Source organism: Phalacrocorax aristotelis, chromosome 25 (genome assembly GCF_949628215.1).
Source record: "Phalacrocorax aristotelis chromosome 25, bGulAri2.1, whole genome shotgun sequence".
Classification (NCBI taxonomy): Eukaryota; Metazoa; Chordata; class Aves; order Suliformes; family Phalacrocoracidae; genus Phalacrocorax; species Phalacrocorax aristotelis.
The window spans coordinates 2720322-2746586 of record NC_134300.1 but is presented as its reverse complement, the minus strand read 5'-3'; the positions used below and the strand labels follow the sequence as shown (position 1 = coordinate 2746586).

At 51.1% G+C, this 26265-nt stretch overlaps 1 protein-coding gene and 1 long non-coding RNA gene across 3 annotated transcripts in view; one reads left to right on the top strand and one right to left on the bottom strand.

Annotated features, from left to right (window-relative positions):
• Positions 1–1770: 1770 nt before the first annotated feature.
• LOC142048467 (uncharacterized) lies at positions 1771–20934 on the bottom strand. Its single transcript, XR_012657475.1, has 5 exons — positions 20807–20934; positions 8212–9381; positions 7229–7286; positions 6497–6617; positions 1771–3242 (listed from the first exon to the last, which is right to left on the bottom strand). It is a non-coding gene; the product is annotated as an uncharacterized LOC142048467 (long non-coding RNA).
• The window catches only part of VPS45 (vacuolar protein sorting 45 homolog), a 29141-nt gene continuing 14443 nt past the window's right edge, over positions 11568–26265 (top strand). The window contains exons 1-13 of one of the 2 annotated variants that reach the window (XM_075075376.1): positions 11568–11734; positions 11853–11987; positions 12188–12248; positions 13447–13526; positions 14046–14114; positions 14428–14565; positions 14951–15061; positions 16406–16540; positions 16893–17006; positions 17704–17871; positions 21401–21559; positions 22323–22430; positions 22735–22856. In XM_075075376.1, the coding sequence (XP_074931477.1) occupies positions 11642–11734; positions 11853–11987; positions 12188–12248; positions 13447–13526; positions 14046–14114; positions 14428–14565; positions 14951–15061; positions 16406–16540; positions 16893–17006; positions 17704–17871; positions 21401–21559; positions 22323–22430; positions 22735–22856 (1493 nt within the window). In that variant the 5' untranslated portion in view covers positions 11568–11641. The remainder of the gene's footprint in view (positions 11735–11852; positions 11988–12187; positions 12249–13446; positions 13527–14045; positions 14115–14427; positions 14566–14950; positions 15062–16405; positions 16541–16892; positions 17007–17703; positions 17872–21400; positions 21560–22322; positions 22431–22734; positions 22857–26265) is intronic. The other variant, XM_075075377.1, reaches the window with a different exon arrangement.

The following is a 26265-nucleotide window of genomic DNA, read 5'->3' as shown; positions in this document are numbered from 1 at the left end:
ACTCTTCAAAGATGGAAACTCATCCAAACCTTATTTTACTTGCCAAGAGCCTCTTTTTTTATGTAGCCCCTTTCCTCAGGAGGCCTGAACGCTGTGGCAGAGGTCTCGGGCACGAGCATCGTTTCAGAGCGTAAGGACTGAGGCACGGGGAAAGGGTCGGGATTTTCCCAAGCCTCCAGAAACCAGATGCAGAGCCAGGACCGGGACTGGTACGCTGTAAACCTCCTTGCACTCGGGAGACAGACAGGTAAAGAAAATGATTTTGTATTAATGAAAACCAGAGGAAGAAAAACCATCGCGAGACGTACAGGCACAATTGTTTCTAAGCAACTACGCTATTTTTCAAAGTTTGCACGGATTTCAGCTCCCTTCTGCTGGCAGTCATCTGTTTTCCCTCTCTCCTGTAACTAATGTCATTACCCTTTTACTGACACAATAAGAAGGTGATTTTGTTGCCGAACCGAAGATTTATCGGAGCAGACGCTTCGCTCTCGGCCCATTTCCAGAGCTGGACTCGCTCACAGCACGGGTTGATTTGGCCCCTGGACGCCACAGCACACACGTGGACGGGCTGTAACGGGACGCAAGGGAACGGCTCACGGTGTTTCTTCGCTGAGAGGAAGGATGCGGGAGGCGGCCGTTGAACGGGTGCTCTCTCCTCACGGCACACACAGACGTTCCCGATCCCTCAGTAGGAGGGAGCTGAGAAAAAGGCGCGAGCTGTGCGGGGATGCCTGCGGCTGCTCCGGTCCCACCGCGGCAGCGCCGTTGGCTTCCACCGCAGCTTTGCACATGACCCAGTAATAGGATGTGCTGAAGGATTATCTCCTCTTCCAACTCGATACCTGACGATGTGGGTTTCTGCAGTTCGGCTCTCCCCCACCAGCAGGCAGAAAGCTTCAGGACGGGAATATCGTACGTCGGCTAACGGGTTCGACAGGCACAAAATGACATTAGTGGGAAGCAGACCTGACGTCAGAACGGCCGAGACATCTGGCTCGAAGGGGCACGTCTGAATTCCTCTAACTCGGCGCGTCTGGTTTGCAACTGGTACCACGAGCACGTAACCCGGGGCGTTATTCCACGGCTTTGTTTGTACCAGGACGGTTTCCAGCCTGTGGCTTCAACCTGAGTCTCTGGGATTTCATTTATGAGCTTGTGTTCAGCACAACTCGGCTCGAGCCGAGCAGTCGTGCACGGGTGTCACAGCCGCAGTCACGGCTGAAACCTGCCTCTGTTTTAGAGTAGGAGGAAATAAAGGAAGCACAGCCCGATCCAGTCACGTTACTGGGCAAACATAAAGTAGCCACTGGAACACATTCCACGTGAAGCACGACTCTGGTGAGTTTCCATGAACGGCAGGAGCTCCTCTCATGTCAGCCCCTGGTTTTTGCTGTTCCACGGGACAGCTGCTCGGATTTGGTACAAGCGCCGGTATTATCTGCAGGAGCAGAGACGGTGAAAAACCATTTTCCTACGTTAAGAATGAAGTAGAAGCATTTTAGAGAGGTGAGGCAGACTGGGGTGTGAATCAGAGGTTCCAGAGAGGAGTTCTCTGTTAGGGGTGATGGCCCGGGAGACGCAGCCTGCCTTGAAACGAGAAGAGGAAAATCAACTCCTTTTTAAATAATCAAGATAAAATTTCATCTCTTAAAATAGACAGCACTGTAATCCTGCGACAATCCTATTGACTAAACTTAGGTACCCAAATCTGCCCCTGAAGCTGTCATCGTGCTGTTAAATAGTAATGGGACTAGAGTAACTATCAGCGAGATTAAATAGGTTTTTATTTATACGAATATATATTGGAATGAATTCTTAATGAAGATTTAAATTAGAAACAATGTCAAATGTGACATTGTCCAGCAAGAAGTCCCGCTGACATGAAACTGCTCTTCCACCATCCAAAGTCATCCTGTGGGAAAGGAAAACGGTAAAGATTTCCTCAAAATAAAACTACAGCTGCTTTAAATGTCTGATCTGCAAATAGCAGATAAATATCCTGCATAAGATGGACATTTTCACTCTCAGTAATAAATAAAACGATTGTTGGAACTATTTTTGCCCTGGAATATTTTTTTTCTGTTAGTTTTTATCACATCCATTTTTGGGTAATTTATAAAAGTGGTAGATTGGCACAAATCCACTGACTTCTACGTAGTGGAAATAGGTATTGCTGTGTAGCGCTCTGGACAGGGTGCTGGGCCACCTGGTCTAGACTGGGCTCTTCCTAGAAAGGCTGGACTAGATGGTCGCTGAGGTCCCTTCCCTCCCGGGATTCTGTGATTCTGTGACTCTGTGAAATGTTTTACTACATCATCCTCAAAACGAGCGAGGCGCCCGCGCCCCGCACTGACAGCGGTGGGAACGGAGGAGCGTGAACTGGGAAGCCTCGAGGGCCGCCCGGTTTGATGGGCTCGCCAGGAGAGTGAGCGCGAGCTCGGGACTGGCCCGACACGAGAGCCTTCGACATGTGGAAGCTGCAGATTTGGTTGTGGTTTTATTGCAGTTCCCTTCTGCCCACAGCTCCCAGAGCGCTGCACCCTTTGGCTCGGCAGAGCCCCAGGGCTGGTCTGGAGACCGACGCCGTGGTACATTGGCGAAGCTCAGGCGGGGGAAGGGGAAAAGGGAAACAGAGGGAAAAATCAGTAGCGCCTGACCACCGTTTTCTGGATTTATGTGAAGCCAAGGTGTTTTAATTACTCGGCCCAGTGACTCTTCCCCATCCAGCTAAGTTCGGAACGCAAATAAAGATGTAAAGATAGTAAAGATAAAATCCCTGCAGGAGATCTACTGTATCTCTTGGAATAAACGAGGTCGATAATCCTCCCGCAGCGTTATGCTGCTAGGCCAGCGTACCTCCCGGCCACGCTCGGCGCTGCCCTTTGGTCATCCTTGTCAAGGAGGTGCTCGATCCGCCCGTTGTCGTTATTATTCCACGCCTTTGCACGGCGGGAGCTTGCGGGGCGTCCTGGCGCCCGCCCAGCGGCTAGGCTCTGCGCTAGGGCGGAGCAAGAAGTCCCCGACTCGAAGGTATTTTGAAGAGACATTAAAAATGCAGTCGCTTCTCCAGCAGTTGAAAAGCAGGCTCCGGCAGCAGGGCACCGTTTCCAACAGGCGGCGGATTTTTCCATGGTTGAGTGTCTTCTAAGCACTGGACTTTATCTCCAGACGTGGCTACGGCTGCCTCAGGTTGGCCACAAAAATCGGTCCCTGATGTCTCAACATGGACATTGGAAGCTCTGAAGGAGATGCGGCGTTACAGCTTTTGGTGTAATAATAGGTTTCAACAACAAGAAATAGAACTTTGGATGTTTTTGTATCAATTCTACATGTTTAACGTGACCATAATTTACAGTCTACTTAGCAAGTTCTGCATGTTTTTTTTTTAATAAACCTACCGCTTTGCTAGTGCTTCCAGCCCACATTTATTCCGTTACGCCTCACCCCGAGCTTTCTTCACCTGAGTCGCAACAGTCCTGTAGTGAAAGAATATCCCCCCGCCCTGGCAATGACAGGGATTTTGAATCCTTTTGGATAGTGGAATATTAGTGTTATCATAACACCCTAACTCTTGCATGATACTTCTGCTTCGTAATTCATTCAGTCAAATCTATCGCTACAGGAAAATGGCAAAGGCACAAAAAGGCATCTGTATTAAGGACAGTTACGAAGATGTATTTAAGGAGACAACACTCTGGGCTTATTTAGTTGAAAAACATCGTCGCTGACATCATTACAAAAGCTTTTCCGAGGAAACTGGACAAATACTTAAATGAGAAGTACTTCCCAGGCGCTAAATAATTTAAAATCTAAACAAGGCCAGAAAACACTAGGATGCAATTATATACCAGGTTTGTATTCAGCTTGCGATCGTTGCGCGTATAAAGCGGCGCCTCCAGCCGCGCGCAGCCCCCCCAACGCCGCGCGAGGTGCCGGTCAGTTTGAATATCACAAGTAAAATCAGGGGCCCGGAGCAGCGTTTTTCCTAGAGAAATCCTGAACCGTCTAAACCGCACAGATCATCTTTTTTTCGTACAAAGGTCTGTACGCCCGCAAAACGCTCTGGCCTCTGGAGGAAGGAGACCAAAAGTATTTTGAACGGTGACCTGGAGTGTAAAGCGCGACCTCAGTCGATAAGCCAAGTGCTCAAACGGCAACGGACGTGTAGCTTGCTCGATGAGGAAAGGCGGAGTTGCTTAATTGGAAGTGAAAGGCAGGACTGACTCGTTTATCCATTCATCTATAAATAGCGACCTGACGGCGAGGGTGCGCTGGCTCTGTTTCGTCCGGCCCTTTTCTAGCTCTGTCCCTCTAGGAATAGCGTCTGATCCCAACCGCTGCTCTTCCCGCGACCCGCAGGACCGAAGGCTGCTCTGGCTGCCTGAGCGTGACTCAACCCGAAGGGCAGCGTTACCTGATTTTCAGGAAAACTAAGTAACGTTCCTGTACTTTGGACCCAGAAGGACTCTCTTCCAGGTTCCCAAGCTCTCCTTGGTACAAGCACAAACTGAAAAGCTGTGCAGTTTTGGCATGGGGAACAGCAGGACTAGCGATGGGCGAGGGAGGGAGGCGGGGAAGCGCTCACAAAAGATGGGGTTTGCAGAAGCGTGTGAATGGGTGATACAGACAAATAAAAAAGCTCTAATGCCACCTTGATGCTTCCTAAATCGGAACATAACCTGTGCCAGTTCTTTCACAGAATCCCAGACTGGCAGGGGCTGGAAGGGCCCTCTGGAGCTCACCCCGTCCCACCCCCTGCGTGAGCAGGCACACCCAGAGCAGGGGCACAGGCCCGCGTCCAGGCGGGGGGTGAATGTCTCCAGGGAAGGGACCCCACAGCCTCTCTGGGCAGCCTGTGCCCCTGCTCTGGCACCCGCACAGGGAAGGGGTTTGTCCTCATGTTCAGGTGGAACTTCCCGTGTCCCAGCTTGTGCCCGTGGCCCCTTGGCCTGGCGTTGGGCACCGCTGAAAAGAGCCCGACCCATCCCCCTGACACCCACCCTTCAGATATTTATAAGCACTGATGAGATCCCCCCTCAGCCTTCTCTTCTCCAGGCTGAACAAGCCCAGGTCTCCCAGCCTTTCCTCACAAGGGAGATGCTCCAGCCCCTGACCATCTCCGTAGCTCTTCCCTGTGGTTGAAATGGATGAGAAAGGGTGGGCTGTCCAGGGCAAAGGGGGAGCTCCTGTGCGCTGATATTAATGATGGGGATTAACTCCCTTGTCCCCTTTACAGGCTGGTTTCTGCCCTTCCATGGCAGCACACCCTGGGCCAAACCACAGGTGTTCTCGGAGCCTGCCTGGTCGAAGCCGCGCCCCACTTCCCCGCAGCCTCCCCCGCTTCCAGCAGCCCGGGGTTAAGATCTTACGGCCCCGGGCCCATGCGGTCAGAGCATTTTCCCACAGGGGGCACAACCAGGGCCCCTGACCTCCAAGACCAGGTTCTTTTTTTCCAGACCTCTCTCTCTGGCAAAACATACTGTGATTTAGCTACGGGACTTGCGTGAATTCAGTGCCCCACGTATCGCAGCCACGCAGAGTCATCCCAGACATATTAACACTGTACAAACATCTTCCGTCAGCCTGGCACGTAGATCTCTTCCTTACAGCTACGTCCTGCGCCTGACCCCATTCCTCATTCCCTTTTCCTGATTTTTCACTACAACTGGAGAAAAGCAGCTCGAACGATACGCGTCGCGTGACACGGGAAAGGGAGCAGCGAGACATAGGCAGGGCTTGCTCATGCTACTGGTTTTAAATTCCCCCGCAGCTTCTGTGCCACGGGACGCTGAGCTCGAGCCCTGAGGCACGGAACACATCGCGTACCCAGCCAACTTATTTCGGGGCATTGCTGCATCGCGGCAGCATCCCTCCAGATATAACGGCTATGACCAACAGACTCGGTCTAATTCCGTGTGGTCGGTGTTTTCCGAGCGCCGTCAGAGCGTTCAGCCCTGAAGAGGAGGCCCGCACTTACCTCTCCTCCGCTCCGCAGGCGCCCCCTGTCTGAGTGCTGCAGGAATTCAAACACAATTAAAATCGGTTTTAAAATGCCGCTGATCTTTTGTGGGTTTCCCCAGAAGTTGCGTGTTGGGGCTCTTTATGTTTAACGGGTTATTTCATCTGAGCTGCTACAAGCTTCTTCAATTCCAGAGCTTTAATTACAACTGGTAATTAAATGATACAGACACAGGGTGTCGATGCTTTTCAATTTTTTTTTTTCCTAAACCAACCCAACACCAACATTTTACAGCTCAAACCTAAGTACTTTAAATAAAAAAAAAATAGTATGTAGCCACCAGTTTTGTGAAAACACCTCGGAATGCACCCAAAATTTCTGCTAGCTAGCAGGCAAACGAATCCCCTTACTGGCTATGAAAAGCTTGGCTTTTCACCTAATAATTTTTTGAAGCCATTCAGCTAAAACATGACACATTCTCTCACGCTGTTGTTCCGAGAGGCGTTGGCAAAGCAAACACTTCCCATGGCTCACCTCCTCTCTTTGGCCTGTTTCCTTGGTGCTCTTCTCTTATCTGCTACATTAAAAACAGAAGCCCAGTCGCGTGAGCATTTAGTCACCTGCAGGCCCTGTCCTTCACATCCAAGTTACAACCCTGAAGGCAAAATATTTTTATTAGTTTTTTATAAAGTAAACAACACTAGTCCAACTTCTGCTATACGTATGTTTTAATTCTAGATCGCTCGCTGTGGCTACGAGGCAGGTAGGAAGTGATTCGCTATTGTTTGTAACTGAACAGATACAGAACAGTTTTACATACAAAGAGGAACGTTCCTCAGGACTATTTTCAGCTGTTCTTTCAGCGGTTAAAAATAACACACCTGGGGCGCCGACGTGCTGCAACTCTTCATGCTGAACAGGAGACGCAGTTCATTTTATAAGCAATCGTAAAAAGCGGGGTATTTTTTACCAGGCCCGCCTCACAGGCCCCCCTCGCAGGGGTTTCTCTAACATAGCCAGAGCAGGTAAAGCCCCAGCTTATAACTGGTTTCCCTTTGCTCCGTTTTGGGTATTTTTTAACCGTTTCTGACGCTTGCCTGGTCCCTACACACACATGGCACAACCTGCAGTCATGTTAACAACTAACGTCTCCAGGGCTTCCTTCCTGTGGCTATTTTTCACGCCACAGCAGCACACAGCAAAGCTGTTTTAGGGGGCTTTAAAACGCTCTGCTCAGAATTTCCTTTAAAATACTGACATATTTACCCAGAAATCGGTGCCGTTTAAGTATGTGGATATCTCGCCAGAAAGCTTCTCGGTCTCCCTGTGAAAACAAAGCAAAATGCAAATAGACGTGCTACTTGTCAGAATGATTCTGAAGTACAAAGCCGATAAAGACATCAATTTGTCACAGAACTTTAGCCACCAGAAATTGGAAAGCTTTATTAATCGAGGGTGAAATCCGCTCTGCCCTTCTAAACCACAAAGCCACATCAGTTTAGCGCAGCTGTATATCACCGTGACCCAAGGTAAGATCATTCTCATCCTTACTTTTCGTACTCTCCTTTCCTTAACGCCCAATTTGGGAAGAAAAAGGAACATTATTTTTGCTACCCAAACTAAAAGAAGCAGCGCTGTTTACCAAAGCCACAGTAAAACCCACTACTATTTTCCAACCAGAGGGGTTAGAAAGCTGGGTACTAATCACTGAGCAGGGGCCCAAGACAGCCAGCCTTTCCACACAGCCTTCTCTGCAAACTGCCACCGACTTGAACGGGGGCTTCGATACTTCTCCAGATAAGAATGTTTACTGGGTAGGAATTTAAGTAATCTAAACTACACGTTGAACCCACCGAGCTTGTTTTATTAGCAGTTAGTTTTGTAAGTCTGCACGATTAATTTTCCCCCATTACCTGCCTTCCATGTTTTTGCATTAAAGGATTTTGAATACAAATGTTTTCTCTTCGATTCAGTTTCTACTTTATGGAAAGTTAATGATAAAGAAATTCCTGTTGGGGAGGGCTTAGGTGGATGAAACCTTTCGGTTTACATGGCAGTCTTGAGTTCTGAGGAAGAGAAAACAGAACGAAAAGGGCAGGGAGCACAGACACAGAAGCACTAACAGCGAAGCCTCTGTGTACGGGGGAAGGCAAAGGCGTTGGGCTGATGTGCGTGACTTCCCTCGGCAACCGCGAAAGGGTGTCGCACAACAAACCGTGTCCGCGTTTAAATCGAAATGCAAGACGTACCACATTTCTGTCCTCAAAGCACCGATTTCCTGGGCCTGGGATAGCAAAACCCATCGTGTTTTGAACATTAGGAGCAGTATCAACTTCTCACATCCTAACGCCAGCTTTCTTCAGGGCTGAGTAAGCGTCTTGGGTTTTAAAGTATCAATCCCTTTGCCTTCTAGTCCTTGCGTGGCAGGCTGTTCTGAACTACCGTGCGAAATCGATGCCAAACCAATGTAACCTCATGAAGTTAATAAACGTTCTGCTTGCACCGAGTGTGTCGTAGTTCGGATATCACAATGCTTACGGCTCTCCGGATGCAAGCGAGAATACAAAAATATCGGATCATTTCAGGATTAAGGATGGTTTGTTCTTTAAATGACAATAGAAGCCGAGACGTACTGGCTACCTGACGGCAGAAGGGACAGCAGCTGAGAGACGTTTGCTTATACATGATGTATATATTGCGGAGGGTCAGTATCACGCTCACTAAGTCGCACCGGCAAGCAAACCACAAGCAAATCCAAACGCCTCGAGTTAGTCTGCGTGCTCAGCCTAAAGGGAAGCATTTTAAGGCTGTTGCCTCCTGTATTATTTCAGAGACACAGCTGCATTTTTCCTCCATTCAGACCAAGGAATAGTGAAAAGACTCTCAGGCACCTGCTTTTCTTGATACCAGGCGTAAGGATTGCTCTCTCCTTCCTCTCGAATGTCTTGGTGTTATTTGCAAACATGAGACAACTTTGCCAAAACAAAGCCTTGTCTCAGCCTTAAGGCGGTATTGCTTTAACGCCCATCTTTATAGCAAGTGTGCGCATTTAAAAGCCAAACCTGCTCAATTCACTTCATCGGGATATTTCTTAGCACTTGACTCTTTGTGTACAGAAGCTGGGATTTCTAAATCTCGCCTCATTTACTCGCTAGACAGACTGCGGCTTGTAAGGAGAGAAAACGTTGGTTATATCCAGCTCACTGTAGCCAGGGAGAGTACGACACTTCTGAAGAGCTCTGCTGCACTGCGCCAGGAACAAACTTCACGTCTCGGCTCCGCACACACACTTCCATAGTCCACGTGTCGGCAACGTAGGTGAATGTCTCCAAGAATGCTTCCAGAAATGTTACTTACAGACTGGCTGCTGCCTAAAGAGGAGATTTCATGGACAAGCCTTCCTCTGATCTTTATTTTTCCTATAAAATACAAAAATTATAAGCTATATCCCTATTTCTGTATTGTGTTTAAATGTATATTAAATGTAAATCAAGCAGAACAAAAGATGAACTATAAGCATGGAAGAGTTCCTTTGTGTCAGCTTTTATGAAAAGGCACTCACAAGATTTGCAAATAGCTTTCATTTTTCATCAACACCTGCTCACCATTTTCTGTATAAAACATGCACGTTAGATGATTACATTTTTATGAACATAATAGCCCTTTTCCAAAATTGTCACACTCGGGAATAACAACAGCAGCAGACTCAATAGCACAGAGACCCGCGCTCCTGAGGGCTGGCAGGATGGATATCAGCCCCGGTCACGCGAGTTAAGCCGTGAAGGGCAACCGCTGCGCTCCCCGTCCCCGAGGCGAGATGCAGAGGGGCAGCAGCAATGTGGGCAGACCCCTCCTCGCCTCCGTCTGCCCCCCAAAACCCCGGTGCCGCTGCGGGTCTTTTTAAGATGTAAATTATTACAAATACGGGTTGCTTTGGGAAGCCTGGCTGGCTGGCGTTGGGCACGGACTTCAGAAACCTGCCCAGCTGAACAAACGCACAGCCTGGCAGGGGTGCTGCATGTCCCGCCCGCAGCCGGCCCCGGGGGGACGCGCTGGGGTTTGTCCTCGGCACATGCTCACGCCTCGATGTGCCGGGCACCATCCCCAGCTTTGCCTCACCCAGGCCTAGGCCTGCCCAGAACTGGGTCCCAGCTCGCTTGGTGGGTTATACTGGTGATAAAGTACTGGTGAGAAAGAATTGCACTGATTGCTTTATTACAGGCAACACTGGAATGACATTTTAACATACTGGTTTTACCTTATCTTTTTAAATTTTATTTTAACTTACCATTTTTGCTGGAAAACAAGCCTGACAGCAAGGGTGCTGAAGGGAGGTGAAGGGGCATTGCAGGAGGTGGGCTGGCAGCGGGGAGAGGTGGGTTTATAGAATCATAGAATCATTAAGTTTGGAAAAGACCTCTCGGATCATCAAGTCCAACCCCCAACCCAACACCCCCAGGCCTCCTAAACCATAACTCAAAGTGCCACATCTGCACATTTTTTGAACCCCTCCAGGAACGGTGACTCCCCCACCTCTCGGGGCAGCCGGTGCCAGGGCCTGACCCCTCTGGCAGGGAAGACATTTTCCCTCACATCCAACCTAAACCTCCCCTGACGCAGCTTGAGGCCGTTCCCTCTCGCCCCGTCACTGGTGACTTGGGAGCAGAGACCGACCCCCCCCTCACTCCAGCCCCTCTCAGGCAGCTGCAGAGAGCGAGAAGGGCTCCCCTCAGCCCCCTCTTCTCCAGGCTAAACCCCCCCAGCTCCCCCAGCCGCCCCCCAGCACACTTGTGCTCCAGACCCTGCCCCAGCCCCGCTGCCCTTCTCTGGACATGCTCCAGCCCCTCCAGGGCCTTCTTGTCCCGAGGGGCCCAAACCTGAGCCCAGCATTCGAGGTGGGGCCTCCCCAGGGCCGAGCACAGGGGCCCCATCCCTGCCCGGCTCCTGCTGGCCACACCAGTGCTGACACAAGCCCGGGGGCTGGTGGCCTCCTTGGCCACCCGGGCACTGCTGGCTCATGCCCAGCCGGCTGTCAGCCAGCACCCCCAGGGCCTTCTCCGCCGGGCACTTCCCAGCCCCTCTGCCCCAGGCCTGGGGCGCTGCCTGGGGTTGGTGTGACCCGAGGGCAGGACCCGGCCCTTGGCCTTGTTAAACCTCACACAACTGGCCTCGGCCCATGGATCCAGCCTGCCCAGGTCCCTCTGCAGAGCCCTCCTGCCCTCGAGCAGATCGACACTCCCGCCCAGCTCGGTGTCATCTGCCAACTGACTGAGGGCGCCCTCGATCCCCTCGCCCAGATCATTGATGAAGACACTAAACAAGGCTGGCCCCGACCCTGAGCCCTGGGGAGCCCCGCTGTGACCGGCCGCCCGCTGGGTTTAGCTCCGTTTGGTGCCCGGCGGCGGAGGGGGGAGGCGGGTTTCGGCTCAAGCTGCTCCCCCCGTGCCGGGAGGCGCCGGGGAGGGCGCGGGGTCCCGCCGCTGGGCGCCGGGGGCTGGCGGGGGCGGGCCCGGGCGCCTGGGCGGGGCAGGCAGCGCCGCGCCGCGGGGCATGCTGGGAGTTGTAGTCCGGCGCCGCGCTCTGCCCGGCCCGCCCTGCGGCTGGCGGACTACAACTCCCAGGCGGGCGGCGGAGTGGAGCCGGGCCGAGCCGAGCCGGGCCGAGCCGAGCCGAGCCGAGATGAACGCGGTGCTCGCCGTCAAGCAGTACGTGTCCAAGATGATCGAGGACAGCGGGCCGGGCATGAAGGTGCTCCTCATGGACCGGGAGACGGTGAGCGGCGGGGCCGGGCCCGGGCGGCGGGGTCCGGAGCGGCGGGGCCGAGGCCCCAGGCCCGAGGCTCCAGGCCCGAGGCCCGGGTTGATGGGCGCTGCCGCCTCCCCACCCGCAGACCGGCATCGTGAGCATGGTGTACACGCAGTCCGAGATCCTGCAGAAGGAGGTGTACCTCTTCGAGCGCCTCGATTCCGCCAACAGGGAGGCGATGAAGCACCTGAAGGCCATCTGCTTCCTCCGGCCCACCAAGGTAGCGCACCCCTGCTCGCCGGGGCGCCCCTCGCCGCGGGGCTCGCCCTGCCCTTGGGCTGGGGCGGCGGGACGGTGGTGCCTCTGCCCCAGGCCAGGGTGAGGGGCGCGATGGGGAGGCGAGGGGGCACGGGTCTCGCCAAACCCTCCTTATTCCACGTTTTTAAAAATCTGTTTCTTCCCGGTGCTGTTTTCGTCCAGGACAACGTGGAGCTCCTCATTCAGGAGCTGCGGAGGCCAAAGTACAGCATCTATTTTATTTGTAAGTATGTCCCGTTCCGTCCAGTAAGTCAGACTTGCCTGTCAGAGACCGATCTGACGTTCGGTACAAAATACAGGTGTGCGGCGCTGTGACTGCTCCCACTGACCTCTTTACTGAAATGCTGAGAATGTGCAAATTCGAGTTTTTAGGCTGTTTGGGTCCCCAAACCCTATTAGCAAAAGGTAAGTACATACCAGATAAAGTGATTAAACTGAAGCAACTCATAAGACATCTTTACAAAGCAACACCATAAATCTGCATGTCTCGGATACGGCTTATCCTTGAAAATTTCTGGGATTTTAAAGTTGCTTGTTGCTTCATAAACCTCAGAGAAGGTTAATTCTGGGGGTAAAGTACCTTTATTGTAAGGAAAGCTGAGATGCGTGGAATAAGAGACTGGCCCAAATCTTGACGGTAAATAATTCAGAGGCAGGATTAGGATAGACTTTGCATCCCAGCGCTGGACTAACCAGCTACATGGCATCTTCTAGTGCACGGCGTATCAGGCAGGTGTCCCTCAGGAGTCCTGCTCATGCCACAGAATATTCTGTGGTTTTGGAAATTAAGCGGAATAACTACAGCTGGTTTTGTGTTGAAGCACAGGTGTCGCTTGGTGAGATTGTGGGACGTGAGCTGAAGCAGCCTCTAGATGTCATTGCTGCTCTGCAGGAGCGCGGAGCCGGGCTCCGGGCTGCCGGAGGGGACCTGCTAGCACAGCAGTGCCAGGGAGCTCCGGGAGAGATGGACCAGTCGTTGTGGTCAGCCATTTAATATCACTTGTCTGTTATGCATATAAACCTACTGACTACAACCCGGCTGTTCGTGGTGTGGCTTAACTGGGCAGATGTTAGGCCAGGGGGAGGGTGGGAGAGAGCCAGTACTGCCTTTCCGGCGCCGCCGCGTCCCACGGGGAGTTTAGTCCGTCGTTGAGCGTTGCGTGGTGACCCAGTGCTGCAGCCACCTACTGGATGTTGGCACCAGAGGCAGAAAGCTGGACAGGGAATTAGCTCGGAGTGTCCCTGTGAGGTAGCTTCTAGATTTTAAGGCCTGCATGATAATTGCAGGCGTAAGGTCAAGGGATCTCTGGTGCAATCTGCTCCTGCTCCAGGGGAGAATCCGGTCATGCTGTTCCGTGGTGTTCTTGTGTTACGTGTCCCTCGCAGGGCCTGACTGTTCTTTCGCTCTTGTTTTCTTTCAGATTTCAGTAACGTGATCAGTAAGAGCGATGTCAAGTCACTGGCTGAGGCTGACGAACAGGAGGTTGTGGCAGAAGTTCAGGTGAATTTTGAATATTTTAGATAGATCTCCTGATACAAAAAGCACCTGCAAAACAAACGTACAAGCTAACAAACCCAGCTGTGGCAAGGAGCGGACGCTGCCAGTCTTGAGCAGCATGCAGCAGCTCCGTGCAGGAGTCTGGGATGGAAGAAAAGATGAACGTACATGTAGGATTAATAAGTAAAAGATATTAAAGCTCCTGTGTCCCCTGTTCCTGCCTGCCCTCCGGTTGTCAGAGCCGCTGCTGGTGTCTTCCACAAGGCTGCTGCATGTCTGTGGTGCTGCCGAAAGAGCTAAGGACCCCCAAAATCCACCCGACGAATTGGCAGCGGAGTTGTCAGCAGAAGCGTAGGGATTTGCGAGGTTGGGCGCGGAGGAAGGAGAAATGATCAGAGTCGATGCGTCCGCGCATTGCTTAGGATTTTAGCGTTAACGTGGCTGATGCTGGAGCGCGTACTCTCGTAGGCTGAATACGGGTTGGCAAGACACGTAACTGTATTGGCTTTCACTTGTTGGCAGGAGTTCTACGGCGATTACATCGCAGTGAATCCACACGTTTTTTCTCTCAACCTCTTGGGCTGCTGCCAGGTATGGAAAAAGCTAATGCTCCTCCAGGGCCTTGTTTTATGGGTAGTAGAGACACCAGTAGCCACAACAAGCTGGGTGCGGTGGTGGGCTGCCCAGCAGGCAGACGGCTGTCGAGGGTCTGTGAGGGGGCAGCTGATCCTTACAGGGACCTGGCAAGGAGAGGAACGCGGGGGAATGCGGACTGTAGCCTCCGCTCTACCTCCTCCTTCAGGCAAACTGTGGCTTACTGTAGGACTTCAAGACTCGGAAACAAGACTTTACGTGAGGAGTTTGGGGTCGGTGCATTCATACTAGACGCAGCCTTTCCTTCTAGGGTCGCAGCTGGGATCCGGCTCAGCTGTCCAGGACAACTCAAGGGCTGACTGCTCTGCTTTTGTCTCTGAAGAAGTGCCCCATGATTCGGTACCAGCTCTCTTCTGAGTCAGCGAAGAGGCTTGCTGAATGCGTGAAGGTATGTCGAGAACCTACAGCCATGCAAAATACGTTTGGCGATGTGCTTCAGTTTTGTTTAATTGTTTTACATATCGATGCGTTTGAGAGAAATACCCTTTTTCAGGTGATTCTTGTATCATTTACTTTGTTGCACGGCTTTGGGCAGGTCACGTCCTTCTCTCCAACCAACGAGCAGGTGGAGACCCCAATTTCCTGCAAGTGTCCTAAATCGCAGGTTACCCAGCGCCCTTTGACAGCAGGTATTATTTCCTCGTTAGCAGCGTAGAGTAGGATAGCAGCACGGCTAATTGTTCACCAGCTCTGTCCACCCGTATCCAAACTAGGAGGAAACATTTTCTGGGTACACACAAGACCAAGTGGCTTTTCCTTCCTTTTCTCGACAGCAAGTAATCACTAAAGAGTATGAGCTGTTTGACTTTCGGCGCACTGAGGTTCCTCCTTTACTTCTGATTCTGGACCGGTCCGACGATGCCATCACTCCGCTTCTGAACCAGGTGAATCACCTCGCGTGGTTGTGCAAGGGCTGAGGTAGGAATGCGAGTTGTGGAGGCGCAGAGAGCCCTGTGGCGGTAGCAGCGAGTCGCAGTTCGCACCCTGGCAGGGCATGGTTTGTATCTGAGAGGTAAAAAGTATTGCTCCCTGCCCCCGTTCTTTTTGAAATCTCTCTTTTACCTCGTGGCCTGATTTTTCGGACTGTTGAGCATGGATTGTGTGCGCTGGCTTCAGGGGCAGGTGCAGCCAGCACCCTGGAAAACCAGGCCACTTGCGTTTCTGTAAGACACACTTTACATGCCGAGTCCTCGTGTCTTGGCAGCGCCCTTCCCGAAGGTGGCTTGTACAGGCTGTTCGGCAGCGCAGGTACATGGTTGTTGAGTGACCTTGCACTGGTGTCCTTCTCCCCCGTGTATTGATGGGCGGTAGCATTTACTGCGTAGCTGTTGTGGTTTTCTTCGCTGCGCTGCAGATTCTGGCATCAAACCTCCTTCCGTTTCTGTGGGGAACGCTGAGACGCAGGTCAGCCTGGTGATGGGGCGACGGCTGGAGCTGCAGCCGGGCTACCTCAGCGGCAGCCAGCGCTTCTGTAACGCTGGTGGGGTAGGAGCTAGTGTGATACTTGTTTTATTGGGGCGATCTGACAGCCAGAAACCCAGCTTACACGTGGTTTGTAGAGGTCAGGACTCGCTGGGCACAGGGCACCGAAAGCATTACCTGCTATGCGGAGGTTTTCTGTTCAGAAGAGAGATTCAAATGACTGTAAATGGAGCGTCAGGCATGTTGCGCTCCGATCAGCTTTCAGTTTGCTCTCGAGATTAATGCTAGTCTTCCCAGGATAAATACAGAACTCTGATGTGCAGAAACCCAGGCTCCTGCTGCTGCCTAAGAAGAAAAGGAGCACGTAGGAAACTGCACAGTTTGTAACAGTGGAACCTCTGCAGCCAAAAACACCCCTCCCTTCACAGCAGAGGAGGGGGAGATTGTGGTGCCAAGCAGAACAGTTTGAACAGGAATATTAATCCCAATTGCTCTTCTTTTAGAGAGTCGAGTCTTTTGAACGTACCTACGGTAAGCACCTGGAGCGGGGCAGGTGTCCTTTGCGTTCGCACCAGCACTCTCCCCACAGGATGCCCGTCTGCTTCTGACGGAAGTAATAGTTATTTATTATTATTGCAACGTTCTGGCAAAAGATTGAGAAATGCACGCTTTGAATCCGCTCCGTGTTACTAGAGGAACATAAATTGGCTTTGTCTGAGTCCAGCCTGAAGTCCGTTTCTTTTCCAACGCTGTTCGTTGTCTTACCGGGGTCATAATTCGCCTTTCTCTTTCGCTGTCCTTGCTAGTGGACGTACCAGGCTATGGTTCACGAATTGCTGGGGATTAACAACAACCGCATCGACCTCTCTCGGGTACCGGGGATAAGCAAGGATCTCCGCGAGGTGGTCCTGTCTGCCGAGAACGACGAGTTCTACGCCAACGTAGGTATCGCGCTGGGGAGCTCCAGGAGCAGCTGAATTTGGGGACCAGGTTCCATTCTTGGTTTTGCCAGGTGGAAGGAAATTTCCAATGACTTTGAGCAGCGGGGCGGTGACGTCCTGCATAGCCTCTGCAAGTGGTGAAAATCAATGTGTAACGCAAGCAGAATCTGACATGAAATAACGCATCCGTTTTATAGTTTGATGTCAAACGCGGACCAATGGCAGAGCTGCTTGTGCAAGCTCGGGTCTCAGGGAGACGCCGTGCAGTGGCGCGGAGTGCCTCTTTGTTCCAGTGGCATCACGACTCGTGTTAGAACGGCTTTCTCTGAGATCCCTGTCCTCTTCCGTGCAGAACATGTACCTGAACTTTGCGGAGATTGGCAGTAACATCAAGAATCTTATGGAGGATTTCCAGCGGAGGAAACCTAAGGAGCAGCAGAAGCTGGAATCCATAGCAGATATGAAGGTACAGACAACCTACACGTAACTGACTGGCCTTTGTAAGTCCCGCCTGCTGCAGGATAGCGCGGATTGCTACCGTCTGTGCGCTGGCAGTCCTCGCTGTGGGCGCCAGCGGGTCAGGTCTGTGGGGCGGGCTAGTTTTGCGGAGCAGGAGCCTCCTTTCTGCGCTGCGTTCGTGACAGCGGTTGTTCACTGAAGGCCATTCCGCACCACTGCAGTGCGCTCTACAAGCTTGCTTGTTCTGACCGCCCTCCAATCTGCTGCTTAGGGCTTGCTGGAATCCCGGAGCCCTGCACTGAATGGGTGAGCTCTGGTTTAAGTACTTAGCTTACCCCGATATGGCTGTGTGGACTCTATATCTGAGCTGGGTCACTTGGCAACAGCTCAGAGCACAGGCTGTTAATTTGGTTGCTGCTCAAGACTTAAAGAATCCTGGCGACGTCTTCGGAGATACTTTCTGTATCCTTTTATTTTAAGGGTAAATAAAAAGTACATCCTTTCCAAAATTCTCCTTGTAATTGGAGACATCCTGCGGGCTCCTGGGAGTGAGGTGCGCGATCATCCATACGCCCGCGCTGATCTTGCTTGTATCGATGCAAGCTGGTTTATACAGCGTACGGCTGGTTCGCGCACATCCGCCGTCTCTTGCTGTCTCTTGCTTTTCTTTTGAAGAACCGGTTGCTTTGGTTTCCCCGTTGCAGGCATTTGTGGAGAATTACCCGCAGTTCAAGAAGATGTCAGGCACGGTATCGAAGCACGTGACGGTGGTGGGAGAGCTCTCTCGACTGGTTGGTGAGCGGAACCTGCTGGAGGTGTCCGAAGTGGAGCAGGAGCTGGCCTGCCAGAATGACCATTCCAGTGCTCTGCAGGTACCTCGGGCTCAAAGCCTAACCGCGATCCTTTGCATCGAGGTGGTTTGATCCTGTAACCCCCCTGTTGATGGAAGTTTGATACTGGAAGTCAGTGGGAGTTGTGCATGCAGATATCCTGCAGGGCTGGGACACTGCATGTTAGAATGACTCTTCTCCTCCCCGTTCAGTTCAGATGGGGATGAATCATAGTTAATAACTGGCTTGAGAAACATCTTTGGAAATTCTGTCTTTACATTTCACAATGCAGCGTTCCTTCATTACATGCAGTCAGTTGGCTTCTGGCAAGCCGCCTGTGCGGGTACCAGTGAAAAAAAACCTGGAGCCCGAGCAGAAGCTTGTTGTATTTGTTGGGGAGGAGAAGAAATGGAATCCATGAAATTGTCTAAACGAGACTATTCATTGAGGTGCTGGCTGGTTTTAATAAAAAACAGTAGAAAGCCTCTTAGATAGGAGATTTCTTTGGCAAAGAGGGCTGAAAAAGGCAAACAGAGGCTCCTGTTATAGCTGAGTATAGACCGAAGTGTTGACCCCGTGCTGGCTTGCTGGATTCCGTGACCTGACCTGGTATCTGACAGTATGTCAATAGTGATGGATTGTGGCTGCTGACTGTTCAGAGGAAATAGCAGCATTGTCGCGTGGGACTGCATCATGGCAGAGTTCAACCGGCGACTCAGTATTCAAAAACAATTCCTTGATTTTTTATGGCTAAGGTGGAAGTTATACCACACAATGGGCTCCTTTACACAATACTGGAGGAGCGGTTTGACCAGAAAATAAAGATAGGTCTGAAATGCATGTCTTCTTCGCCTCGGTTGTTCTGTGCTCCAAGTGGGTGGTGAGGGGATAATATTAGATTCTTCAAGTACTGTAATCTGTTACCAGATCCTGAGCTGATGTGAATCAGTCCAGGCCCGCTGAAGTCATCGCAGCTATAGAGGCTGGTGAGCATATAGATACGGTTCGATAGCTTATGCTGGGTGGAATTTAGATGACTAAGTATTGAGGTGGGAATGTAGCCATAAAATGCATTTTCTGAAAACAGCCTCTGAGGCTCTCTCGCTATATCATCGTTTCTAGATCAAGCTTTTGCAGTTTAAAAGTCAAATATTTGAGTTCTAATTCACCAGCGCACCGTGTCTGTGCTGTGGTCGTTATTTCTGATACTAACACAGCATGGAGCCTGAGGGTTGAAACTTGGGGGCTTGGCGTTGGAGACCCTTTTGGAAAACGTTGGTCTGCTTTTCTGTCTTTTATGAAGTTATCTCAGATTCGTTGAAGAAAGGGATGATGTGATGATGCGTTACCAGCTCTGCGGTTAAGGGGGTATGTGGCAGTGCTGGGAACTGGACAGAGAGGCGGCAGCTCAGCCCCCACTGAGTGCCACTGTGTCGGAGCAGGGTGGGAACCGGAGTTCACCTTGGGGCTAGTTCAGGTCTTAGTCTGCACTAGCTAGGTATTTCTGCAGGTTTTAAAGCAGGAAAGCTGCCTGCAGTTTGCTTACAGCCACACGCCTAAAGGGCTCTGGTGTATTTCTAACAACTGAGACCAACTGGAAAGCATGTAGCAGCTAGGAAATAAACGCAAAACTACGGAACCAGCATCTTTCTACATGAGAGATCAGTATCTCTCTAGCTGCACTGCCCTGGGCTGTTCCCTGTTGCAGGCTCCTAATGGCAGTGAAGGGCCAAGGGCACGGAAACAATGAAGAATGAGCCAGTGCCCAAAATAAAGGCAGAATTGTTCTCCCACTGATGTAACTTCAGCAATTGTTAATTCCTCTGGTGGCCTAGGGCTCCTGAGTACAGTACATTTTGGTTATTCTTCCCTGGCCTCTTATTAATCCTGACATAGTACATGAGCCTTGGGAGATGAATGGGAGGTTTTGAATCCCATCTCCTTAGATGGACAATAGCTTTTCTGTTTTACACGCTTCCCGCTTATATAGGCATTGCCACTGTGCTGCCAGCACAGGATCAAAAATCTCCAGGCAAGCGTCCCCGAGGGACTCTGCCCCTACCCTCACAGGTGAATTCCTGACCTCACCGAGGTCGGTGGTAAAAATCCTGTTGATCCTCCTCAAAGCCAGGATTTTATCCTGTGATTTTGTAACTAGTCAGTGTCAGTCAAATTACAGCAAATACAGCTGAATCGCCGGGGTAAGTAACAACAGCTTCACGACATGGTTTCACAGCTGCTCGCCGAAGGTTTCTGTGTTGCCTACCTGCACTGGGAGGGTGGGAGAATCTTGCAAAGATATGCTGGGATTTTTGGAGCGGTTTGAAGGTCATCTACGCTTACAGAGTGGAAAAATCCTAACTGGTTCCATCCCTCTCTTGGAACTGCTGTTTCTGCAACTGTAAAACTGGCAGCTCCTCCGCTCCCGTGCATTTGAGCTAATACAGGCTGCTCGTTTTGCTTTAATGTTCAGCGCAGGGAGACTTTCAGACTTTCCTCTGTCCTAAAGCATCTGTCCAGCCCTAACCAGATGTCTCCAAACACACCTGGCAGTTGATGCCTGTTCTTTGAGATCCATCTCAGAGCTCGGAGTTAAGCAGCTTATTACTCCCACTGCTCACCTAAGCTACCAGCTCGGCTCTGGTGTTTGTTCTGCTGTCCATTATCTCGGCTCTGTGGCTCGACACAGTGACTGAGGGGTTGCAGAGAGGAAATAAGTGCCTTTGGTTGTAATGAGGAGCAGCAGCACTTACGCGGCCAATTGTCAACTCACACAAGCAGTTATACCCTGCCTGCGGTCCCTGAAGGGTAACTGGCGCGCGGCGGGTTCTGAACCCGCCTGGAAAGGGTCTGTACTTCAACGGGCCGCCTCTTCGGGGCACGCACCCGTTAGAGTTACAATGGCATCATGTTCTCTTCAGCAGAAAAAGTAACGATCTGCATATTAGAGGTAATACCTCTAGATTTCTGTACTCACCTCCAGTGCTGTAATCTTTCTTTTCATGCTTTAATTCCTCTCTTCCTTTGCTTCCAAACGCTTGGTGCTTGCTCCTCCACTTTTCCCATCCAAAGGTCAGGTGAGACCTGGATGCTTCTGCCCCACGCCTTCTGAAAGAAAACGGAATTTGTGTCATTGCCCTCGCTCTTTTTTCTGGACAGCCGATATTACGGTGGAACCTGCGGGCCACTTCTGGCTCCGCTCAGGTCAGAAAGGGAAGGGCAGAGGTGAAACGTTTCTGGCAGCGCCTGCTGATGCCCCCCGTCAGGGGAGGCGTGCGGTAACGCGAGCTCACCCCGCGGCGTGTTATGGAGAGTTAAGGATGGACAGCAGAATTGGGTTATGAATTCCCAGCTTCATGAAAAGCCCCAAAAGCGACATGCGCTCCATTGTACTCTCATAAGTCCAACCGCAGAGCACATAAGAAGCTGGGCTCTGTTGCTTATGACACAATTTAATTCTCTTGCATTCCTCCTGCATGCAATTTTGTTGCTAGGCAGTGGGCTTGATATTAGTCTGATTTAATGTCCTTTGAAGGCCTCTCCACTAATACCGCTCTCTGTCTTGCTGCAGAACGTGCGTCGCCTCCTGCAGAACCCCAAGGTGACGGAGTTTGATGCTGCCCGGCTGGTGATGCTTTATGCCCTGCACTACGAGCGGCACAGCAGCAACAGCCTGCCAGGGCTGATGACAGATCTCAAGAACAGGGGTGTGTCAGAGAAATACCGAAAGGTAATTGCAGCAGTTCTCTTTCAGCCGGATGAACGGGTGGGATGGGAGGGTGCAGAGGTGGGAAATTATCGTTAATTAGTGTAAAGCTCGCCCGCTTTAGTTTAGCACCATGCTTTTCGCACCTTGCGAAAAGAGCCCGGAGCTTGGCTGGGGCCTGCAGGTGTTACTTTAAAAAGCGTAACTAATCACTTAATTTCCATTTCCAAAATCGGTGATATTATGGAGGATTGAATAAAGTAGAGATGGCAGGCATACCAGGAGACTTCTAGGATGAGTGTGTGGCATGTAAACAGGGCCTGGAACATGCTTCCTTTCTCCTTCTCCTCTTCCTCCCCACCCCTTTTCCCCCAGCTCCTGCTGAATAGGCAATAGTTGCAGCAAACGGCTTCTGGAGACTGTAAAAGGAGCTTGGCTGGGAGAGGGTGGCAGCGCTTGGCAAATGTAGCGAGCAGCTGGAGAGGAGGTGGAGAAGCAGGATGATGTCACGTTGTATGGAAGATCTGCTGTCGCTGCAGCAGACTATGGAAATGAAAGCCTCTCTCCCGCAGGCGGTGTCTCAGCAGGCTGGCGTGCTTGGTGGGGATGGGGAATACGTCTTCTCTTCCCCCTTGCCTCTCTCTGTGCTGCATTATCTGCTTGGGATCGATCTCCCTGACTCCTTGGTCATCATTCCCATACCTCCTTTGAGCCTAACTAGATAAAAACTGCCTGGAATCCGGTTTCCCAGGCTAATAGGATCCGGGTTTTGCCTCTCTCTGTACAGCTGGTGTCTGCCGTTGTGGAGTATGGAGGGAAGCGGGTCCGAGGCAGTGACCTATTCAGTCCCAAGGATGCTGTAGCCATCACCAAGCAGTTCCTCAAAGGACTGAAGGTATGGATCTGCCACAGATGAAATAATGACAGTTTTAGTCAAAATTACAGTCACGGAGCAGGACTCGCATGCCACGTGTCGTGGATTTCAGAGGTTTGATGGTAAGTGCACTGGGCATTTAGGGCATAATTCTTATCGAGGACAACGGGAGCTGGTTGCTGAAAAGCCTAAATCTGGGCTTCAGTGGTTACCACTTGATGTTTCCATCAGGTGATGACGCTCCTTTCATGTGCCTTGGCTGATCTTCTCCCAGCTTGCTGCCTTGCTGTATTAGTTCATAACAAGAGCCTCTTTTGCACCGTAGGGTGTGGAGAATGTGTATACGCAGCACCAGCCTCTCCTTCAAGAAACACTAGATCAGCTCATCAAAGGAAAACTCAAGGACAGCCAGTACCCCTACCTGGGTCCCAACACGCTCCGTGACAGGTATGTGGGGCCTTTCAGGGCAGAGCTTGGAACGGAAATACTCTGCTCCTCCCAGTGCCGCGCCTTGCTTTGTGGTTTGGCCGTGGATGAACAAAACTTAGGCTTGGCAGAGAAATGTCTTGGTCATGTAGGCCTTGTGTTCTCAAGCAGGTGCCCTGGAGAGGGCCGTTAAGACTGAAACACGGTGTCTTTTCTTGCTGGCCGAGATGTGACGTTCTCACTGCAAGGGCTCAGGTAAAGGATAAAGCCGTTGCACCAGGCTGCCAGGATGTTCACGAGATGGATTTCGACATGCCCCCTAACTTCACTCCGTGCCATCTGGCGTTTATTTGTAGAGGACCAAAAATAGTCCAACTGCAAACTCTCCCTTCTGAGCCAGTTACTATTCCTGATGAGAGTGGGATCTTGCTGAATATGGCTAATAAGCGTAATTGAAAAGAACTCTGGCTCTCTGGTTCTAGCTGACTTTGCTGGAGCTGAGCTAATCTGCTGTCAATGAAGTCATTAAAGGTAAATACGGCCTCAGGGTGAGGGCACTGAATCACTCCTTTCTTCGGTACCTCAGTTTCCTTTCTGTAAATTAAGTTAAGCTTCTGCAGCGTGCTGGCTGGGCGTTTCTTATTCCTCCTAGTGGTAGCCTCCTTTGAGGAGAGCCTGCTGTTGCTTTGCTTCCTTTGGGGGATCCATGGTGAGGTCATCACAGTGATTCTCTGAATCTGCTCCGATGTCCGTTAAATGCCCCGGGGCTCTGGGGAAGATGTTTTACGCGCAGCATTAAAAAAATCGTCGTTCCCTTCACACGCTGCATATTATTGACTTTTTATCAGCAACTGCCACATTTTTAGGGAAGCGGAAAATAAATTCAAGGTAACAATTCTCCACAGATGAGGCGGCTGTTGCAGGGTTAAATGAAAACCACACGCTCATTTGGAGCAGGAGAGAGGCAGACTTGGGGACCAAGGTTCAGCGGTGTCAAGCGGCTGGGAGGGGCAGAAGCATGTCAAAGAGCGAGCATTCATGTCTGGCTCTCTTTGAGATGCACACACGCTGCTCTTCCTCCTTAGCCCTGCCCTGGGGCACTTCGATCCATCTGATGAAAGCAAAAATGTATTTTGCAGCAGGGAGGCATCCAAATTCCAACCCAGGCTGACAGCAGGGGACGTTAATCATTTTATTTATGAATAAGAAAGAATTATAGTCATACAAGACACAATTTGTTTGTGTATGTCCCTTGTAGACCAAAAAAAAAGTATCTGCCTTACTCCAGATTTTCCCTTTAAAATAAAAAGGTGAATTTTGGATAGGGTGGACGGGTGGTTTTAATAGGTGCGAAATATCAAGGCCGCTAGCAACAGGAACGCTATCCTCTCTGTCCTTGAAACCAGCTCTCGGCTGAGATGGATTTCAGCCCAGCAAGAGGAGGTTGAGGGATGCGGTTTGTGGTAGATCTGAAACGAGACCTGCAGAGCAGCTGTTACTGCATCCAGGCATCCCTGACCTGGGGTTGTTCTGAGCTAATGAGAAACAAACGGTCTTCTGACCTTCATCTTCTCTTTTTCACTTTGCACTTACATTTTCCCGAGCTGTGTTTCACTCTAGATTCCTCTTTAAACGTTTCCTGACGAGGGTGCAGCAACCCGCCCCTGAGAACCCTGCTACAAAGAACATGCAAAGAATTTATTTGGGGGAGCACGGGGGGGGTTTAATTCCTACCGTGAACGGAAGGAAAACAGAAACTGAATGAAGGGAAATGGAGTTTGCACCTCCCTCCCTTCTCCGCAGCGGCTACAGCCTTGTCTCTTATCTAAAAGAGGTGAATCCTGTAGTTCTGTTAAAGTAAATCTCAAACTACAAGGCAGAGCTTCCAAACTGGTCTTCCCCTTAAAATTCTCTTGGCCTTCCTTTGGTCAGGGGTTGTCCCTGGGAGCGTGGCCGGGTCCAGCAGTGCTGCTGCAGGGTCAGACGCCTGCAAAACGATCGAAAGCGTAAGGCGCATAGTTATTAGGGTTGTTTCCTGACGGGAGCGTTAGATCTCATTGAGTTTAAGACATAGGAGCTGTAGGAATGAGGGTTTGTAACTGTCAAAAAACAGGCACCTGAATACTTTTGTGTTTGGTCTTTACTTGCTGCATCAAACGGGGGCCACAGGACAGTGTTACCTCTGAAGTATGAATATTCCGTGTCATGAAAATGGGGGCTCATCTGAAGGCAGGTTTTAGTTACCGGGTTTGGGAGAAAAAGGCCCACTTGATGGTTTTGCCTGAGTGCCAAAGCAATTGAGCAAGGAATTTAGTAATTTCACAAAACTTAGTATAATAAGTCGCAGCCCGAGGCAAACTGGGCTACGCTGTCTTCCTGCTTTCTGCCTTCAGAGGACGGCGGTACAGTGATTGGCAGGAGTTCAGCAGAAGGTCAGGGCGAAAGGCTTTGTATTTTTTGATCAAAGGGACGCAGTTGCTGGAACAGCAAAGAATTTGAAAGGATTCTTTTTAACTATTTCTTTCTGTATTAAACATTACACTGCTGCAAGGGAGGAGAAGCTCCTGGTGCAAATTCAGCTGTGGAAATTGGCAGCAGTGAAGGAAAGGGATCTTTGCAAAGCACCGAGCAGGGTTCCGAGGAGAGAGCAGTAAGCAATTCTGCTGTCTTTTGCTTCTCCTCTATTTCGTGCTGTGTTAAATATCATCCTTTTCCCGTGTGCCGTCAGCCTGCAGCCCCTTCACCTTGCTGCTGAAAAGTACTCGCTAGAAAAGTTCCTAAAGCCTCTGTCACAGCAGTCTGGGGGGCCCCAGCTGTGCCACTCGCCCTACGAGCTGGCTCCTAGGGTCTGCGGCCCCATCGGTGTGCTCTGCTCGCTGGGCTCTGCCAAAGCCTGCCCTTTGGGCGGAGCTTTTGCTTTGTGCCGTGACCTGGGATTTTCTCTAATAGGGCATTTGTCCCGGCCAGGCCAGCTGGGCCTGGCGGTGCTTGCCTAAGATGGCTAGAGCCGGCAAGTTTGCAGTCAGACCGCAAGACGGCTCTGTCGCTGCTACGCTTCTTACAACCAAACGTGGGTCCTCAACGTTTTGTGTGAACCAGGCAACAGCCTCTGAAATAGCAGGAGGAGGCCTGCGCCTCCCTGGGGGTGCAGGCGGGACTCAGCTCACTCCGTCTCTGTCAAATTACCACAATTACCTGGTTATTCCAAGTTCTCGGACAGATACCTTGTCTGAAAGCCCGCCAGAGTTCAGACTTAAACGTGGATCATGAGAACTCGCTGGTATCATCTAGTTTGGGGTATTCTACGACTCACAGACTGGACTTGATCTTTCTCCCACTGATTTTGTTGACGGGAAAGTTCCTGTTGACTGCCTGAGGAGAGGAGGAATTTGGAAGCATTTAGAAATGCCTATAGCTGACACACGTCTGA